This window comes from Myxocyprinus asiaticus, chromosome 17 (assembly GCF_019703515.2).
Source record: "Myxocyprinus asiaticus isolate MX2 ecotype Aquarium Trade chromosome 17, UBuf_Myxa_2, whole genome shotgun sequence".
NCBI classification, from domain to species: domain Eukaryota; kingdom Metazoa; phylum Chordata; class Actinopteri; order Cypriniformes; family Catostomidae; genus Myxocyprinus; species Myxocyprinus asiaticus.
In genome coordinates this window covers 11,982,815-12,002,448 of record NC_059360.1, presented here as the reverse complement: position 1 = coordinate 12,002,448, position 19,634 = coordinate 11,982,815, and the positions used below count along the sequence as shown (strand labels likewise).

Genomic DNA, 19,634 nt, shown 5'->3' with positions numbered 1-19,634 from the left:
CAAAAGAGATTATAATTTACCATGTTTTATACACCTGTTTCTACAGGCGTTTGTTAAACAAGCTTTAATATCATGCAATGTGGAAACTAACTCCTTTATCGATATTACTTAATAAAGTGAATGTATATCACTTACTTTGTATATCTCCCTGAGTGTCGACATGTTTGTGTGACATCATGCCCCTGCATCTCGGCGAAATCGGAGTTGGGAATTACTGCACGAGCCTACAAGTTGTAATTCTGACTTCAAGATGCATTCCATTGCACTTTTCCTAGTAGGAAGTTGTAAAATCCGACTTTCCGAGTTGAATGGAACGCTGCACTACTTTTGATCCAACTTGATCTGACACTGAATGCTCAAGCAGCCTAATTTACACTTAGAAAACACCTGTGTTGCTATAACAATGCAAAAAGCACTTGCAGAACATCTCAGGTTTTTAAATCCATAAGGATCTCTCTCAGTGGCGATAACAGCAGTGATGACAGCCGACTCGTCAGACAGCTTGCTTTTACACTTTTTGCTCTTGAATTACGTACATTACTTAAAGCGTGATTGCGTCACTCAAGGCCAGCTAGAAGGCCTCGACTGGGACATATCCTAAATATCACACACACCAAGAACAAATAAATCAATCTGATTGGCTGATGATTCTGACAATCTGACTTTAGTTGCTCATTCATTTGCACTTTTGAGGGATTCTGTGGAAATTCTGAAGGCCTGAGGGGGTGGAGCTCAGACTCACGTGTTGCTTCGGCTAACGATTTTTGAAACAGTTGTTACACTTTGTTTGTAAGCATCAAAGAATTAATTATGACTGGATAAACTTTTAATTTTTCTCTATTTGTTTGTAGATTAATTAAGAGTGGAAAGCGATTAAAAATACATAGGCAAAGAAGAGAAGGCTTTGCTGGCCCTGAGAAATCGCCACTGTTAAAGACACTGACACTGTTAGTGTATGTAAACTTCTGACCCACTGGAATTGTGATATAGTCAATTAAAAGTGAAACAATCTGTCTGTATACTATTGTTGGAAAAATTACTTGTGTCATGCACAAAGTAGATGTCCTAAACGATTGCCAAAACTATAGTTTGCTAATATTAAATCTGTGGAGTGGTTAAAAAATGAGTTTTAATGACTTCAACCTAAGTGTATGTAAACTTCTGACTTCAACTGTACACTGGATGCCAAAAGTTTGGAATAATGTACAAATTTTTCGGAGTAACGGAATACATGTAACGGGATTACGTATTTAAAATACAAAATATAAGTAACTGTATTCCACTACAGTTACAATTTAAATAATTGGTAATTAGAATAAAGTTAAATTCAAAATGTATTTTGATTACTGAAGAGATTACTTTGTATTTTATTGTCATTTGTTTCATTTAATATTTAGTCCTTTCAGATGGAAAACATTTATATATATATATATAAATGATGCGATCCAAAGTGCATTTGAACAGCGGTGAAACACTTTCTTATGATGTGTTACATTCATTCGAGCATACAGAGAAGTATGTTTGAAGTAAGTCTGGAGCAGAAGAAATAGAAATAAACCTTGTGTAAACTGTCAGCTTGACGCTAAGCTAAAATGCTTTTTCTAGCCATTTTACATACACATGTTACCAGGCACGATCATATTTTTTTATCAAGAAAATTCATGTTGGATAATAATTTATTTTTTTCTGTAAGACCTTTGATATTAGGGCAAAAATTGTACTCTTGATAATAATTTTTTTATTGTTTTCCTGTAAAAATATCTAAAAATCTTTAAAACAAGATCAATTTGATTGATCTTTTTTTAAAAACAACACTGCATAAGATATTTAGGTTTTTCAGAGAATGTGTATTTAATGTGTATTTTGTCTTACTGTACTGGCAGAGTTTTTATAGTCAAAACAAGTGAAAAAATCTACCAGTGCTGAAGAAGTAATCCAAAGTATTTAGAATACATTAATGACCTTGAGTAATCTAATGAAATACGTTACAAATTACATTTTATAGAATGTATTCTGTAATCTGTAGTGGAATACATTTCAAAAGTAACCCTCCCAACCCTGGAAATTGGTACTTTAATTCACCAAAGGGGCATTCAATTGAACATAAAGTATAGTCTGGACATTACTGATGTAAAAAACAGCTCCATCACTATTTGTAAAAAGTCATTTTTGATCTAATCTAGACAGGCCTCATTTCCAGCAGCCATCACTCCAACACTTTATCCTTGAGTAATCATGCTAAATTACTAATTTGTTACTAGAAAATCACTTGTCATTATATCAAACACAGTTGAAAGCTATTTGGTTCATTAAATAAAGCTTAACATTGTCTTTGTGTTTGTTTTTGAGTTGCCATGGTATGCAACAGACTGGCATGTCTTAAGGTCATTATTAGGTCAACAGTGGCAAAAAAGAAACAGCTTTCTCTAGAAACTCATCAGTCAATCATTGTTTTGAGGAAAGAAGGCTATACAATGCTTGAAATTGCCAAAAAACTGAAGATTTCATACAAAGTTGTACACTACAGTCTTCAAAGACAAAAGACAACTGGCTGTAACAAGGACAAATAGAGATGTGGAAGGCCAGGTGTACAATTAAACAAGAGGATAACTACATCAGAGTCCCTAGTTTGAGAAATAGATGCCTCACGTGTCCTCAGCTGACAGCTTCATTGAATTCTACCCACTCAACACCAGTTTCATGTACAACAGTAAAGAGAAGGCTCAGGGGTGCAGGCCTTATGGGAAGAATTGCAAAGAAAAAGCCACTTTTGAAACAGAAAATCAAAAAGAAAAGGTTAGAGTGGGCAAAGAAACACAGACATTGGACAACAGATAATTGGAAAAGAGAGTTATGGATCTTAATGCCATTGAGCTTTTGTGAGATCAGCTACACTGTAAGGTGTGTGAGAAGTGCATGACAAGACAGCCATGGCAAGCGCTACAAAAAGCATGGGGTGAAATGTCACCTGAGTATCTGGACAAACTGACAGCTAGAATGCCAAGGATCTGTGAAGCTGTCATTGCTGCACATGGAGGATTTTTTGATAAGAACTCTTTGAAGTAGTGTAAGAAGTTCTGATTTTTTTTTTTCTTCAAGTTGTAATAGTAATTTTTCATGTTATTAATGTCCTGACTATACATTGTGATCAGTTGAATGCCACTGTAGTGAATAAAATACCAATTTCTTTCTATAAGAGGAAAATCTGTACATCATTAATAAAAATAATAATAGTAATAATTATACTGTGCATAATTATATTTTTATATGATATATAATTAGTGGAATATGGCTTGTGGATATTATTGTGTATCTACCCAAAACTTCCAAATTTTTCTATTTCCCTGTTTTAAGGATTAGCCAAAGCACTTTGTTTTGGTGCTAGGTAGCACTCAAGTAGAGTACATAAAAATAATTTCACTGAACTCCCCCAGGGCGTTGACAGCACCTCTGAGCCCCCCACTGCTGTCCTCCCCAGTGGAACAAACCATCGTAAACTACACCACACATCTGTTGCACAGTCAGGAGCATGTTTTACACTGTAAACTTACCAGATGGGGAACTAAAAAGGAGTTAAAATGAAATTCTAAATGAAAGAGAAAGAAGCGAGACACCCAGGCAAGAACAGGAACCAGTGAAAAGGCCTGTAAACCTGGTGAAAGCCTAATATTTAAAGGAAAAACATCTCAGTTACGTGAAACGTAACCCTGGTTCCCTGAGTGGGAACGAGACGCTGTGTATTCGCTATGGGACACAGTCTGAGTGTCACGTGGTGTGAAGCCTTTATACAGTCATGCCAATTTATTGGCTAATGGCGCTTATAAAATGCTCCTAGGGAGCTACGTCATGGGCTCCATAAAGGTGCTCGCTTTCGTGCCATCGAGTCAGATTTTCTGCAGGAAGGCACGAGCCTATGCAGCTACTAAAGAGTATGGCCAGCTATGCAGCTTCTCGTTCCCACTGAGGGAACCAGGGTTATGTTCCACGTAACAAAGACGTTCCCTTTCGTAGGAACTCAAGCTGCGTATTAGCTATGGGAACGATATACATTCATGCCATGTGAACAGTAGCTGCCAACTGTTTAAGCCTGTGTGGCAACCATATAGCGGCGCACAAGCGAGCTAAAACATCTGAATAAAAAGAAGGAATTATGAGTTTACTCCTGTTCCAACAGAGAGAACCTGGGAAGCAGGAGTCAAACATCAATAAGCCAATGAGACAGTCTTTGCTTGGACACCAAAACACCCCTGTTGGGGCTACCAAAGCACACAAACAACTGCTCTGACTTATGCCACTGGCTAGTACGGTCAACAAAAACTCACAGTGCCCGAATTGGGAAAAGCATATGCAACCTTTCCTGCTCCTCCGACTCAAATGGGGGAGGATAAAAAGCCTGAAAATTAATGGTCTGCAAGCGAAATGACGTCAAACTAAATTTGGGCAAGTAGCCCAAACGAGGTCTTAACACAACCCTTGAACACCCTGGCGCAAAATCCACACATAAGGGATTGATCGACAAGGCATGCTAATCACAGACTCTATTAAACGATGCCAATGCCACTAGCAGGGCCGTTTTAAGAGTCAAAAGCTCATCAGTGACTACTGCCAAGGACACAAACAGAGCACCCAAGAGCGCCTCTAAAATAACAGATGAATCCCATAAAGGGAACACGGACGGGACGAAAAGGTCTAACCCTGCGTACCCTGCGCATAAAACGAAAGACAAAAGAATGTCTACCGACAGAGACTCCATTGATAAGCGCGTGCTCAGCCGCTATAGTGGTAAACACAGACTTTAAGCATTGCCGGGGTAACCTCGGACCCAAAATGCTCCTTCAAAAATTCCAGCACTGTACCAACAGGGCAGTGAGCTGGATTTTCACCTCGTGCTGTACACTAAGAAGCAAAAATACACCACTTGAACGTATAAAGCCCCCTAGTTGATGAAGCTATAGCATTTAGAATGGTATCAACCACAGCAGGGGATAACCCATCATTCAAAAGTGTGCTTCTTTGAGGGGCCATACCCATAACTTCCACGAGTCTGACCGGGGGTGCCAAATGCTGCCCCGAGCCTGAGGCAGTATGTCTGTTCTGACTGGAATCTCCCAAGGCACTTTCTCCAGGAGAGAGACCAGAGTCAAAAACCATACTTGAGATGGCCAAAACAGTGTCACTAACAGAAGCCAAACCCGATCCTCCTGAACTCTTTGTAGAACGCATGCAGCAGACTGATAAGTGGACACACTGTCGGCCACTGATGCACCAACACATCGATGCCCAGCAGTGCTGGGGGCGAGAGGGAAAACCAGAGGGGCAGTGTGATGTCTCGCTCGAACGAACAGGTTCACTTCCACTCTGCTGAACCTTTTCCAGATTTGTTCCATAATCTGAGGATGTAATGTCCACTCTCCGGGCATCAAGTCCGAGATCAGCCCCCAAATACAACTGGCCCGGAACATGTATGTCTCATACAGACAGCACATTGTCTGTGCCCACAGAAGAATGCTACATGCCAGCCTCAGCATGGCATGAGAGTGTACTCCTCCCTGGCGATTGATGTAGGACACCACCGTCCTGTTGTCCGACCGTATGAGGACATGGCTGTCCTGAATCTCTGGGAGGAAAAACTTTAATGCCAGCAGCACTGTAAACATCTCCAAACAATTTATGTGCCAATATTGCTGCTGGCCCATCCAAACCCCATAGGCTGGATGGCCCTTGTATACAGAGCCCCAACCCGTGGAGGAGGCGTCTGTCGTTATAACCTTGTGGCAACACACCAGTCCCAACAGAATGCCTGACATCAGAAGACGGGTCCCTTTCCATGGTAATAGAGTTTGGAAGCACCCACGCGTCACTTCGAAGAGACGGGACACATGTGTCAGTGGTTGAAGTCCTTTTGTGGAGTTCGTCCAGCACTGAAAAGGCCTCGCATGCAACATGCCCAGGGAAATGACAGCAGAAGCCATGATCATGAGCCCAAAAAGCCTGTGAAGTGTTCTCACAGGGAGAACAAGTCCAACTCTGAACATCGCTAGACACTGGCGAAATGACAGATTAGAGTGAAATTCAAACATCTCAAATCCAGAATGGGACACAAGCCACCATCTTTTCTCGGGACCAGAAAATAATGGCTGTAAAAGCTGCATTCTCTCCGAGAAGGGGGAATCTAATCTATTGCCCCCTTTTCTATTAGAGAGTGAATTTCCCAAATTAAAAACAGGGGCTCCTGAAATGAAACTTCTGTCAGAACAACCCCATTGAATACTGGCAGAGCCCGTATGAACTGAATTACATAACCATGCTTTATCGTTTGAAGTACCAAGTTTGAAATGCCCTTCAGCTGCTGCCAAGCCGATAGACAGGCAGACAGAGGGATTAATACATGGTTCTTGCCCGCAGCGCTACATGTAACCACTAGATGGCATGCTTGGCTTACTTTTGGCGACTGCCCCATAACCAGCAGCACAGCAGAGAGAAACCTTCGCTCCTCCACTACTATAACTGGTTGAAGGGAATAATGTTTTTGCCTTTATTGCATTTAGGCATTAATGATGAGCACCCTGAAATGTATCTACAGCAGGTATGTTGACAGAATAAACCTTTTCCCTTGTATTTTGAACGGGCATATGAACATTGTGGGGAATGTTTATTTGAGAAAGATGGTTCACCACAATGGCTACAGCATTCTTTATGGGGGAACAACGTGTGGTGCTTATTAGTGCCCGATCGATTTATCGGTCGGCCAATGTTATCTACTAAGAGTGCTTAGCCTTTCACAGATATATTGGTATCGGTGTATATGTTTTCCAATATGCGCAGATATGAAAACTTTTTTTCAGAACATATAATGCAGAAAACATAATTTGTCCAGCAGAGCATGCTCCAACTCCGATGTTTACAGAGCTGAGCTGACGGTGGTTCTGCAGACAGTGCAGAGTTAAGCGGTGCGGAGTTAAGCGTTGTCTTCACGGAAAGTTGTTAACTAGTTTGTGAAATACATACTGGAAAGTTATTAAACAATGACCCCATCATTTTCCCTTTTCAATATATCTAATATAACGTTAACCCTGTCTCTGACAACCATGTCACTCATGTTTATCACATCTGTTTGCTATGTTAGCCAGCTATAGTTTGTCAGTGCAGTCAGTAATGTAGCAGATCGAAAGGTAAACATCACAGCATCATTTTGCAGCTCAGCAAACAATTGTGCAGAGGTGGATTGTGCCTGCTGAGTGTTAATTTCACACTACGTTGTTACTTAGTTGGTGAGACGCAATGCTGGAAAGTAAATAAAGTCCATCTTTTACTCTCCGTGACAATGAGCTTATAGCTAACTAGCTAACCACATAGCTACGTTCAAACCTTGTCAGCTGAGTGGAAGCTAATGTGTAAACATGTATTCACCAAACTGTTTTATTCAGGATTCGCAGATTGGTACCCCCTTCAACCGAACAATTCCAGTCGTTGCATTTACAAAATGTAATATTTAAAAGTCTGGTTTTCCACCGTTGAAAGTTTCCAGTTTTACAGTGTAACACCGCTGCCGCTGTTTATCTCTTGACTCGGCAGGTGTAAATGCTTCTTGTTTTACAACCTGCCCCTAATTGACTGGCAGTATTAAAATAGTCAGTGTTTGACTGATATTATACAGTATCACTGACATTTATTTAGCTATTTATTTTATTTTTATTTATTATTTATTTAAATGGTCAGCCATTGACTGATACTAAACATACAGTACTGATTTTTATTTAGCTATAATTTTAATTTATTCTTTATTTAAATGGTCATCCATTGACTGATTCTAAACATACAGTACTAATTTTTATTTAGCTATAATTTTAGTTTATTCTTTATTTAAATAGTCAGCAACTGACTGATACTGAACATACAGTACTGATGTTTATTTTGCTATTTATTGTATTTTTATTTATTCTTTATTTTCTCAGTGTTCATTTCTAGAATTGGTTGACAATGTATAATAATAATGTTAAATATATTTGATAAAAATATTTGTTTAAGAAAGCAGCCTTCTGAGAACCTCTGCATAGTCATATCGGTGCAAAATCGGTGCACAATCCACATAGGTCTATTTTCATTCCAGCTAAAAATTAACTACATCTGCCACCATATCGGTAATCTGTGAATCCCCCCCCTCTAAAATCGGTATCGGTCTCAAAAATCCCATATAGGTCGGGCTCTAGTGCTTATGTTCACTGTGTGTTTTGTGAACACTTGTGCTTGATAAACATTGAATTCTGTTATGCATGTGTCGAGACCTTTGGTCATTGAGATTTGGGATGCGGTTTCTTAATGTTCACTCCTCAGCGCAAACTGCAGGGGGAAACTGAACCATATTCTGGCTGTCGGGTGTTCGTGGTGTGTACAACGGCAAACTCAACCTGATACTGCCTGAAGGGCAAACAGGAATGACACGGATATGTTTGTGTGGTCCAGTTTCATTCCTGAATGGGGACTCACCCTTCGTTTTGCTGCAAGTCCGTCAGGCTCGCTTCTGGTGTCCTGCCAGCCATTTAAAAGGGGCTGGGCCAACATTCAAACGCCTACACAGACATGCTTGTGATGCTGGGAAGGAATGAGGACCCCAGTCCTTCTGAGGGGGTGCAAAACTCATGTCTGGCACCTTATGCGGCTTTCTGGTGGGACATTGCGAGGATACCGAATGTGAATGCACCGTAGCTGCAGCTTGCTTTTCTCTCTCTCTGCGAGGAAGCATCTGCTGGAATGCGGCACATTGCTGTTCAGAACAGTCCGGATTGCCGGATTGTGACACAGGGGCGTTCATTAGAAAGGCCTTGTCCTTGTCATGAATTTCCGTAAACGTTCGCCACAGATGGCATTTCGCCACCACAAGGCCCGCCATATTCCGACCAACAGCACCTGCAATGTGTTTGGTGGTTCTCAGTGCCAATTCAAAAGCCAGGTGTAGTTCCATGATGGCCTCAGCATCCAGCCCAGCTCCCTGATCTAAATCCCTCATAAATGGAACTGGTAGACTTGCAAAAACGCCAGCGTGTGCAAAGCCGAAACCACCTGACCCGAAGCCTGGTACGCCTTGTTCAACAAGGACGATGTCACCCTGCACAGCTTCAAGGGAAGAGTAGGCCTCGATTTCCATGTGGTCGACGAAGAACACACAAATAGAACACTACAGACCAGACTCTCTCATACCATTCATGGCAAAAACTCTTGAAAGGGCAGTTTTCAATCAAATATCTGCCTATCTCTCACAGAACAAGCTGCTGGATGACAATCAGTCAGGCTTTAAAAGTGGACACTCAACCGAGACCGCCCTGCTGTCTGTCACCGAGTCGCTGAGATGAGCGAAAGCTGAATCCAGATCATCAGTCCAGATTCTGCTGGACCTTTCTGCAGCCTTTGACACAGTCAACCATCAGATATTACTCTCTACCCTTTCCTCGCTGGGCATCATAGGAACTGTGCTTGACTGGTTTAATTCCTATCTCTCAGGTAGGTCCTTCAAGGTAGCCTGGAGAGGTGAGGTATCCAAGCCACATCAGCTACTTACTGGGGTACCTCAGGGATCAGTGCTTGGGCCACTTCTCTTCTCTATATACACAACATCACTGGGACCCATCATTCAAGCACATGGTTTCTCTTACCACTGTTACGCTGATGACACGCAACTCTACTTGTCTTTCCAGCCCAATGACACCACAGTGACTGCACAAATTTCTGCCTGCCTGGCGGACATCTCGGCCTGGATGAAGGAGCACCACCTGCAACTCAACCCAGCCAAGACTGAACTCCTTGTCTTTCCAGCCAACCCTGATGTTGAACACAGCATCACCGTGCAGCTGGATGCAACTACAGTAACGCCTTCCAAATCAGTCAGAAATCTAGGGATAACCATCGACAACAGAGTAAATTTCACTGACCACATCTCAAAGACCGCAAGATCATGTAGATTTACACTCTACAATATCAGGAAGATAAGACCCTTCCTCTCTGAACATGCCACACAACTGCTTGTCCAGTCACTTGTCATAACTAGACTGGACTACTGTAACGCTCTCATTGCAGGCCTCCCTGCATGTGCAACTAGACCCCTCCAAATGATCCAGAATGCAGCAGCACATCTGGTCTTTAATGAACCAAAGAGAGCACATGTTACACCACTCCTTGTCTCTCTCCACTGGCTACCGGTTAATGCATGTATCAAATTCAAGGCTCTGATGCCGGCATACAGAACAGTTACTGGGTCTGCTCCAGCATATCTAAACTCATTTATGCAGAGCTACGCGCCCACTAGAAGTCTGCGGTCGGCTAAGGAATGTCGCCTTGTTGTACCAACACAAAGAGGCACCAAAACACTTTCCCGGACTTTCAGCTTCATCATACCACGTTGGTGGAACAAACTTCCCAACTCCATCCGTGAAGCTGACTCACTCTCTGTCTTCAAAAAACGACTAAAAACACATCTTTTCCATGAGCACTTAACCAGTCATTAAAAAAAAAAAAAAAAAAAAAAAAAAAAAAAAAAAATTCTGTTGCACTTTATTCTATTTTGAGTACTATTATGATGCTAGTGATACTTTGTAATACAGCACTTTTTATACCACTGTCTCCTAAGATGATTTGCTTATGTTTTTCTCTCTTGTAAGTTGCTTTGGATAAAAGCGTCTGCCTAATGAATAAATGTAAATGTAAATGTAAAATGTAAGAAGGAGAGAGATGGGCAGCCAGCATCTCTTCCAATGCCAGGACCGAAGTATATCCGTGGTCGGAAGCTCGACACACATTAGAAAATTCCAAGGCCGATTGATTTGTATTCCTGGCCGAGTAAGGTTGATCCCAGGACTTCGAAATCTCACGATGGAAGTTCGGGGAAAAAGGGGGTGAATTCCACGGGAGAACGTTGAGCCGAATCCGGGGAGAGTGACAGAGAGAACTGTAGGTCGGCCTGCTGCTCAGCTCCCATCTCCTCGGCGTCCATGCTGGCCTCCCATGGGTCAAATGGTTGCGTGGCGCTGGCAGACATGCGGCCAGCACTAGCATGTGGCTTGACTGAGTTTCTAAAGGAGGCAAGCCTTTTGCGGTACATTCTGACGTTCATTAAATCGCACAATCCGAACCCTCCAACGCAGCCTCCGCGTGCCGAAACCACAGACAGGCAACGTACATGTCACTGAAATCTTTACCGACGATAAACCGTGTGCACGGAGGTAAACACTTTTTAAATTCCATCCTGTGTTGCCACTCAAAAGGGAGAATGATTATGATCCTCGCTTCGATGTGAGTCGCTAGAACAACACGGGCCAGACGAGATCGTGCACTGAAGAACAGAAACAATGTGCCTCGATGGCATGAAAGCGAGCGCCTTTATGGAGCCCATGACATAGCTCCCTAGGGGCATCGCTTAAGTGCCATCAGCCAATAAATTGCCATGATTGTATAAGGGCTTCAGACCACGTGACACTCAGATGGTGTCCCATAGCGAATACGCAGCTCGAGTTCCTACGAAAACCTTTAAATGCTAACATGTGGTAAGCAATGAATTATGCTTGTAACCATTTGTCAAACATTGTTAGCAAGCACAAAAAGAAACTGAAAATTAATTCTGTTGTTTTTGTAAGCAACATAATTAAGGCAAATTGAAACGTAACAGCTTAGGTGCAGTATAACATATTAGCTACAGTTTATCCATCTGTATTTCATGTATATTCAGGGTTGGGAGGGTTACTATCAAAATGTATTCCACTACAAATGACAGAATACATGCTGTAAAATGTAATTTGTAACATATTCCATTAGATTACTCACTGGACTACTTCTTCAGCACTGGTGCATTTTTTAACTTGTTTTGAAAAAAAAAAATGAAAAAAAAGAAAATCTTCCAGTATAATAAGACAATATACACATGTTAAAAATACATTATCTGAATGCTCTTCAAATGCTCTTTGGATTGCATCATTTATATGAATAAATGTTTTCCAACTGAATAGACTAAATCAAGGATGCAAACTACTCACTTTTCAGCTAAAATCACCTTCTCTGAAGCAAATCTTCCAAAATTGTTTGGTAAAAATTTCTACATTGTTCTTATTAAAATCACTTAAAAGGGAATACTTTACACTTAAACACTTAAAGAAGCTTTAAATACAACAAACAAATCAAATGAAAATATATATCTGAAACACCTGCTATGACTTTTTCACCTTTTTTACCTCTCATGAGTTTGCATCCCTGTAAATATTAAATGGAACAAATGACAACAAAATGCAAAGTAATCTCTTCATTAATCAAAATACTTCTTGAATGTAACTGTATTCTGATTACCAACTATTTTAATTGTAACTGTAGTGGAATACAGTTACTAATATTTTGTATTTTAAATACATAATCCCGTTACATGTATTCCGTTACTCCCCAACCCTGTGTATATTATTTTTTACAAACTTATGAAATATGAAAAAAAGTGACAAAGACTGGGAGAGAGATAGAGTTAGAGTTAGTCCATGGTATCCGTTCTGCTTACCTGTCAGATCTCTGTCTCTGAAGGGATCCTCCAATTCTGAGACTCGAGAACGAGCTGCACTGTTGCATTCTGGTTTCTTATACCTAATGGAGAAAAACATAGAATTTTGGGGTTGGTTGGTGTGGTTTGGTAGAGAAAAAGAGAGCTCTGAAATCCAGTACTTCTTATTAAATCTGGAATTCACTGTAAATACTTGCAAAACATGTCCTGTCTCTGATAATATTCAAATTCTAGGCTCACGTTGCCAGACTTTGGACTTGAGGCCTAAAGTCTGGTCCTTATTGCAGCTTATACAGACCAAGAACCTCACACTTAGACAGGAAGAAACCTTCTGACTGATATACAGATATACAAAAGTTAATTTTTTATCTGTGCCATTTAGGGTTGGGTTTAACTGGAGTAGATTATACTACAATAATAAACTGAAACAAACAACAACTCATTAAAATAATAACGGGTCAGTCTTGGCAAACAGTTGGACAGAAAACATAGTAAAATAGTGTATTAATTTTGTGATAAAAATTCCTGTCGAAAAGTCATGAGTACAGATTATTTTACAGAAATAACTCTGAACACAAAGTGCAATATTCAGTAATATATATATATACACTGCTCATGAATATATCAACTCTGAACATCTGTACAAAATTTAATGGCAACCCTGGCAAATTTAGGCAAATCCAATTACTTATTTCTCAACGTTGCAGCTGGCCCTTTGTAAAAATGAATATATATATATATATATATATATAATACATTGCTATGGCCCTGCACCTCCTACACAATAAACGGATATGCAAAGACCAAATCAGACCAAAAACAAACTTGTTCAGTGCTTTAGTCTAGGTTATCTGAGATGGTTTTCCCTTGTTTGCTACGTTTGGCCTCTTATCCTAGTTATAAACTAAAATGGATACAAAGTATACCTATTTCAATTTGTTTGTTTCTTTTTTATTCTTGTAATGTTGTCTATTTTTGTCTTTGTACTGTATGAACTTAAAATTATAGATAATAATAATAATAAAAAAATACAAAAATAAAAAAACTCCCAAAATTGTTTGAATTTGAATTAAAACTGAGCAGACCCCACTTCTGCTGATGGTTTGCATTAAAAAAAAAAAAGAGTATTTCATATTTGATCAGTTTCGCTGGTTTTTCTTACACCAAAACTGGACTCGAAATTAAGTGAGATGGGCATAAGAATGAATGAATGAATTGCAGCCTCACACTAGAACAACATGAAATCTAGGCATTAACAGACATATCCAGAAGCTCTCTCCAAAGGATCAACTGACTCAGCATGGGGTAGAAGCAGGGTGTGCTCAATGCCTAAATCCAAATTGCAAACTTCTTTCAGCAAAAACACGGCAGGAACCAGTTTGCTAAACCATCTCAACATTTCCAGGACAAAATTGGCAAAGGAGAGCGATTTACACATACAGAGCACATCTTGTGAAGTGGAAAATAAATCAGGGCTCGTAACGGGAAGAAACACATCAGGACATGTTACTCTTTCAATTCTGAGTCCTTTCTAAACAAAATTCAGCAATTCTAGCTATGCTCGTGGAAAAATAAAGACTTCGAGGTTTGGACCAAAACTTGATTGTCATAACACAATCCAAACTAAACGAATCAGTCACAATGGATTGTATTTCTGATCATTGCCATATATAAACCATCTAGAGATGATTAGGACATGCAAGCTTGTCTAGAACCATGTTGTATAATGCGGTTACAATGCAAATAATAATGTGTTGATTCAGAGACAATTACAAGCATTACTACTGACAGAATGACAAAATTACTATTAAGAAGAGAGGGCAGATTCACTTAACAGTTGCACCCCTTTTTGCAGGTTTTTTCTCAAAAACATATCTTACTCACTGAAAATCCATTTTAGCCAGGCACTAAATGAACTGAAATAGTGCTATGCCATGAATATTTAAATTAAAGGAATATTCCAGGTTCAATACAAGTTAAGCTCCATTGACAGTATTTGTAGCAAAATGTTGATTACCACAAAAAATAAAAAAAATAAAAAATTGACTCATCCCTCCTTTTCTTTTTAAAAAAGACCAAATTAAATTTACAGTGAGGCACTTACAATGGAAGTGAATTGGGCCACCTTTAACAAGTCACCTTATTATGTAAATTAGGCTTATTAAAGATTGTTTTTTATTTTCAAAACTGATTACTATTTGTCAGGCAACAGAAGTGCATTATAACTAGGGCTGCCCCCGACCAAAGATTTTCCTTGTCGATTAGTAGGAGTTAATTTAAGCCATTAGTTGACTAGTCGGGAAAAAATCAGAAAATAGTTTGAGTTCCAGGGCTGAGAAATAATGTTATAAGTAACATTGCTAACACTGTTCTACATTACAGAGAAATACTAAACCATAATAATGAGTCTTTAAAATATAAATTGTACAAGCGCACGCACAAAGTGAACCACAGCGACACCGGCAAAAGCGGCAATGATTCTGAATGTGTCGGAAAAACCAGCAAGGAGACTGAATATTTTGTTGCACATTAGGGTTGTGCCGACAGACGATGATCTCAGGGATCGACGATGGTCAGAGTGATCGCCAATAACTGATGCCTTTGACGATGTTTGGCTCGTTTTCCCATGTATTAAATTATTATTATTATTATTATTATTAAATTAATATTACAAATAATTTGCCCGTAGAGACACAGACACACGCTTGAAGAAACATTTTATTATATTATTAAGAACAGATGACAGAAAAGCCATCTATGCGCATGTATGACATGCTGTTTGTACGGAGGCGTGCAGTCTCATGGAACACGCACATCTAAAAGGTTCTCACTCATTGTTTCTGTCTTCTGATTTATTTATTTATTTTTTTGGCAAGAACAGTATCGTCTATGAGTGCTACAAATGACCTCAGACATCTCAGCTCAGGAGGTGCTTTGAGTTCAGTTCACTTTATTTCCACAGAGCAGTTTATTGTGACCAACTCTGCAGCATATACATCTGTGATTAAAACATAAAATAATGCAAACACGTTCACCTCGAACCATGATTTATATTTCAGTGATTATTATCATCATTATACTTATTATTTGTACATTTATAATTGTTTATATGTCTTCATTTGTGCAAGTAATTTTCCGGCATGATGTTATGACGGATTCGTGCCTGACGGTAAATGGAGAGGTGTATATATATTATTCTTTTATCACTTAATTATTTTAATTGCTTTTTCATTTTTGCATTCGTTTGGAGTGCAATTTGAATTAAAAAATGTAGTTGATTTAAGTTTTTCATTTTTTAAATAAATTAATTTAATTTTCAATGCAAAATCACTAAAGTAAGAACATTCACCGATCCCTCAGCCCAGGGGTTGCCAATGTAATTGGATATTGCATATATATATGTATATATATATATATATATATATATCGTGACAGAGGGAACAAAATGAATTTATTCACACACATGATGTATTTTCCCAGATAACGAAATACCCGACCGGTAGAGAATGCACAGATGAAGCCCTTCACAACTGTTGTAAAACCATCTTTCAAAAAGTTGAACAACACACATTTTAATTGCACTTATTTTTTTTCCAGTTTTATTTGAAATTTTAGTCAAAAAAAGTTTGAAATCAAGGTGTCTTGCTTTATTGTTTAGGCTTAACCCTAATCCTGCTTAATGAAAATTACCCCATAGTACCACTTAGTGTCCAACCAGCACTAATACCAGTGTTCGTAGTTTTTATGTGGAGTTTTTTCTGTGACCAACCGACCAATCAAAACTTGGTCAACCAAGACTCTTCTCATCGACTAAACTTTGGTCGACTATCAGGGGGCAGCCCTAATTATATCCACATATCCAGACACATGTTGTGGTTGAGCTTCCTTTCAACATTTTAAAAAGCTGTTTAAGAATGCTTGAATCAGTGGTTGAGCGATGCTGTACAGTTCCGTTAAATCAAAACCCCATATAGTTCCTTCCTTCAAAACCTAGCACTCAGTACCAACCCAAAAGGTCTTGGGGAATTGTGCCATGCACACTGTGATTAGTTTTAAATGAAGGGATTCAGTCTTACCTAGCAGAGGTTCCAGGTATGGGTCGCCCAGTGTCCACCAGCACACACCAGCAGTAACCAGTGGATTGGTGGCACTGGACCGGCTTGTAAAGACCAAGTGGGCCACAGTCAGGGATAAAGATGGCCTCCCGTGGGTTCTGCCGGGCCTCATCCAGAGCACTCTGCCTCTCCTGGTCACAAGAGGGAACTTTCTCTAAAACCATGAGAAACACACTCAATACACAGAAATATCTCAAAAAGGTAGTGCACTTTAAATGTACACTGCCCAGCCAAAAAAAATAAAAAATCGCAATCTCTAATATTTAGTTGGACACCTTTAGCTTCGATTACGGCGCGCATTCGTCATGGCATTATTTTGACAAACTTACGCAATGTCACAAAATTTATTTCCAGAGTTGCATTTATTTTTGGCCGAGATCTTGTATTGATGATGGGAGAGTCAAACCACTCCATAAAGTCTTCTCCAGCACATCCCAAAGACTTTCAATGGGGTTAAGGTCAGGTCTCTGTGGTGGCAAATTCATGTGTGAAAATTATTCCTCATGCTCCTTGAACCACTCTATCACAGTTTGAGCCAGATGAATCTTGACATTGTCATCCTGGAATATGCCTGTGCTGTCAGGGAAGAAAAAATCCATTGATGGGATAACTTGGTCATTCAGTACATTCAGATAGTCAGCTGACTATTTAGATTTGACCAACTGAAGCAACTCCAGATCATAACACTGCCTCCAGAGGCTTGTCCAGTGGGCACTATACATGACAGATGCATCACTTCATGCACTTCCCTTCTTACCCATGTGCCCATTGCTTTGGAATAGGGTCAGTCTGGACTCATCAGACCACATGACCTTTTTCCATTGCTCCACAATCCAATCTTTATACTCCCTAGCAAATTGAAGTTGTCAATTTAACTAACAAGTGGCTTTCTTGTGGCCACACAGCTGTTTAGTCCCAATCCTGTAAGTTATCGTCACATTGTGCATGTGGCAATGCTCTTACTTTAACTATTAAACATAGCTGTGAGTTCTACTGTTGATTTTTTACAATGTGACTTCACCATGCGTTTTAGTGATCTCCGATCACGATCATTCAAGTTTTTTCCGAAAATATTTCTTCCACAAAGCTGATGGTTCCCTATCTGTCACTCATTCGACGTTGTGTCGATGTAGTGACACTAGGGGTCACTCTTGGGAGTGCCAAACACCTATGCTTTTTTGAAAAAAGGCCAATGAGAATTGGGGAGTGGAATCCGTGCGCACACAGGGACCTCGTGCTCCGGCACCTCAGCCGACTGGGGCTTCAGGTCAACTGGGAAAAGAGCAAGCTCTCCCCAGTTCAGAGCATTTCTTTTCTCGGTTTGGATTTGGACTCAGTGTAGATGACAGCACGCCTCACGAACGAGTGCACGCAGTCAGTGCTGAACTGTCTGAAGGTGTTCAGACCGAGGACAGCGGTTCCACTGAAACTTTTTCAGAGGCTCCTGGGGCATATGGCATCCTCAGCGGCGGCCACACCGCTGAGGTTGATGCATATGAGACCACTTCAGCACTGGCTTCAGACTCGAGTCCCGAGATGGGCATGGTGCCACGGGACACATCGCATGGCCATCATGCCGATCTGTCACCGCCTCTTCAGTCCTTGGACCGACCTTGCATTTCTACGGGCAGGGGTTCCCCTAGAGCAGGTCTCCAGGCGCGACGTGGTTACAACATACGCCTCCAAGATGGGCTGGGGCGCAGTATGCAGTGGGCACACAGCCGCTGGCTCCTGGACTGGCCCGCAGCTGTGTTGGCACATCAACTGCCTAGAGTTGTTGGCAGTACTGCTCGCCCTGCGGAGGTTCTGGCTGTTGATCCAGGGCAAGCACGTGTTGGTCCAGACGGACAACACAGCGACGGTAGTGTACATCAACCATCAAGGCGGTCTACACTCCCATTGCATGTCACAACTCGCCCGCCGTCTCCTCCTCTGGAGTCAGCAGCGCCTCAAGTCGATACGAGCCACTCACATCCTGGGCGATCTCAACACCACAGCAGACACGCTGTCACGTCAGGTTACCCTCAGGGGAGAGTGGAGACTCCACCCTCAGGTGGTCCAGCTGATTTGGAGTCGATTCGGGCAAGCACAGGTAGACCTGTTTGCTTCCTGGGAATCCTCCCACTGCCCGCTTTGGTATGCCCTGACCGAGGCACCTCTCGGTATAGACGTGCTGGCACACAGCTGGCCCCCTGGACTACGCAAATATGTGTTTTCCCCAGTGAGCCTACTTGCACAGACCCTGTGCATGGTCAGGGAGGACGAGGAGCAGTTCATCCTCGTAGCACCCAACTGGCCCACCCAGACGTGGTCCTCGGATCTTACGCTCCTCGTGATAGTCCGCCCCCCCGGGAAAATTCCCCTAAGAAAGGACCTTCTTTCTCAGGGAAAGGGGAACCATCTGGCACCTGCAACCAGATCTCTGGAATCTCCACGTCTGGCCCTTGGACGGGACGTGGAAGACCTAAGTGGCCTACCACCGGCTGTGGTAGACACGATCACTCAGGCTAGGGCGCCCTCTACAAGGCGCCTGTATGCCTTGAAGTGGCATCTTTTCGCTAAGTGGTGTTCTTCCCGATGCAAAGACCCCAGAGATGCGCAGCCGGATCTGTGCTTTCCTTCCTGCAGGAGAGGCTGGAGGGGCGGTTGTCCCCCTCCACCCTGAAGGTGTATGTAGCCGCTATTTCGTCTCATCACGATGCAGTAGATGGGGAAGCACAACTTGATCATCAGGTTCCTGAGAGGTGCTAGGAGGCTGAATCCCTCCAGACCGCACCTCATCCCCTCATGGGACCTCTCTGTAGTCCTTTGGGGTCTACAGGGAGCTCCCTTTGAGCCCTTGGAGTCAGCTGAACTTAAGGCACTCTCTTTGAAGACTGCCCTCCTGACTGCGCTCACTTCCATCAAAAGGGTAGGGGATCTGCAGGCATTCTCTGTTACTCTCACATGATCCTGAGACCCTGACCGTGCTATGTGCCCAAGGTTCCCACGAC

The 19,634-nt window shown here is 41.3% G+C and overlaps 1 protein-coding gene across 7 annotated transcripts in view; it reads right to left on the bottom strand.

The window, feature by feature from the left end:
* The window catches only part of LOC127455208 (SPARC-related modular calcium-binding protein 1-like), a 134,954-nt gene that overhangs the window by 39,721 nt on the left and 75,599 nt on the right, over positions 1–19,634 (bottom strand). For all 7 annotated transcript variants that reach the window (XM_051722907.1, XM_051722908.1, XM_051722909.1 and 4 more), the window contains 2 exons: positions 16,603–16,795; positions 12,527–12,609 (listed from right to left, as the gene is read on the bottom strand). In XM_051722907.1, the coding sequence (XP_051578867.1) occupies positions 12,527–12,609; positions 16,603–16,795 (276 nt within the window). The remainder of the gene's footprint in view (positions 1–12,526; positions 12,610–16,602; positions 16,796–19,634) is intronic.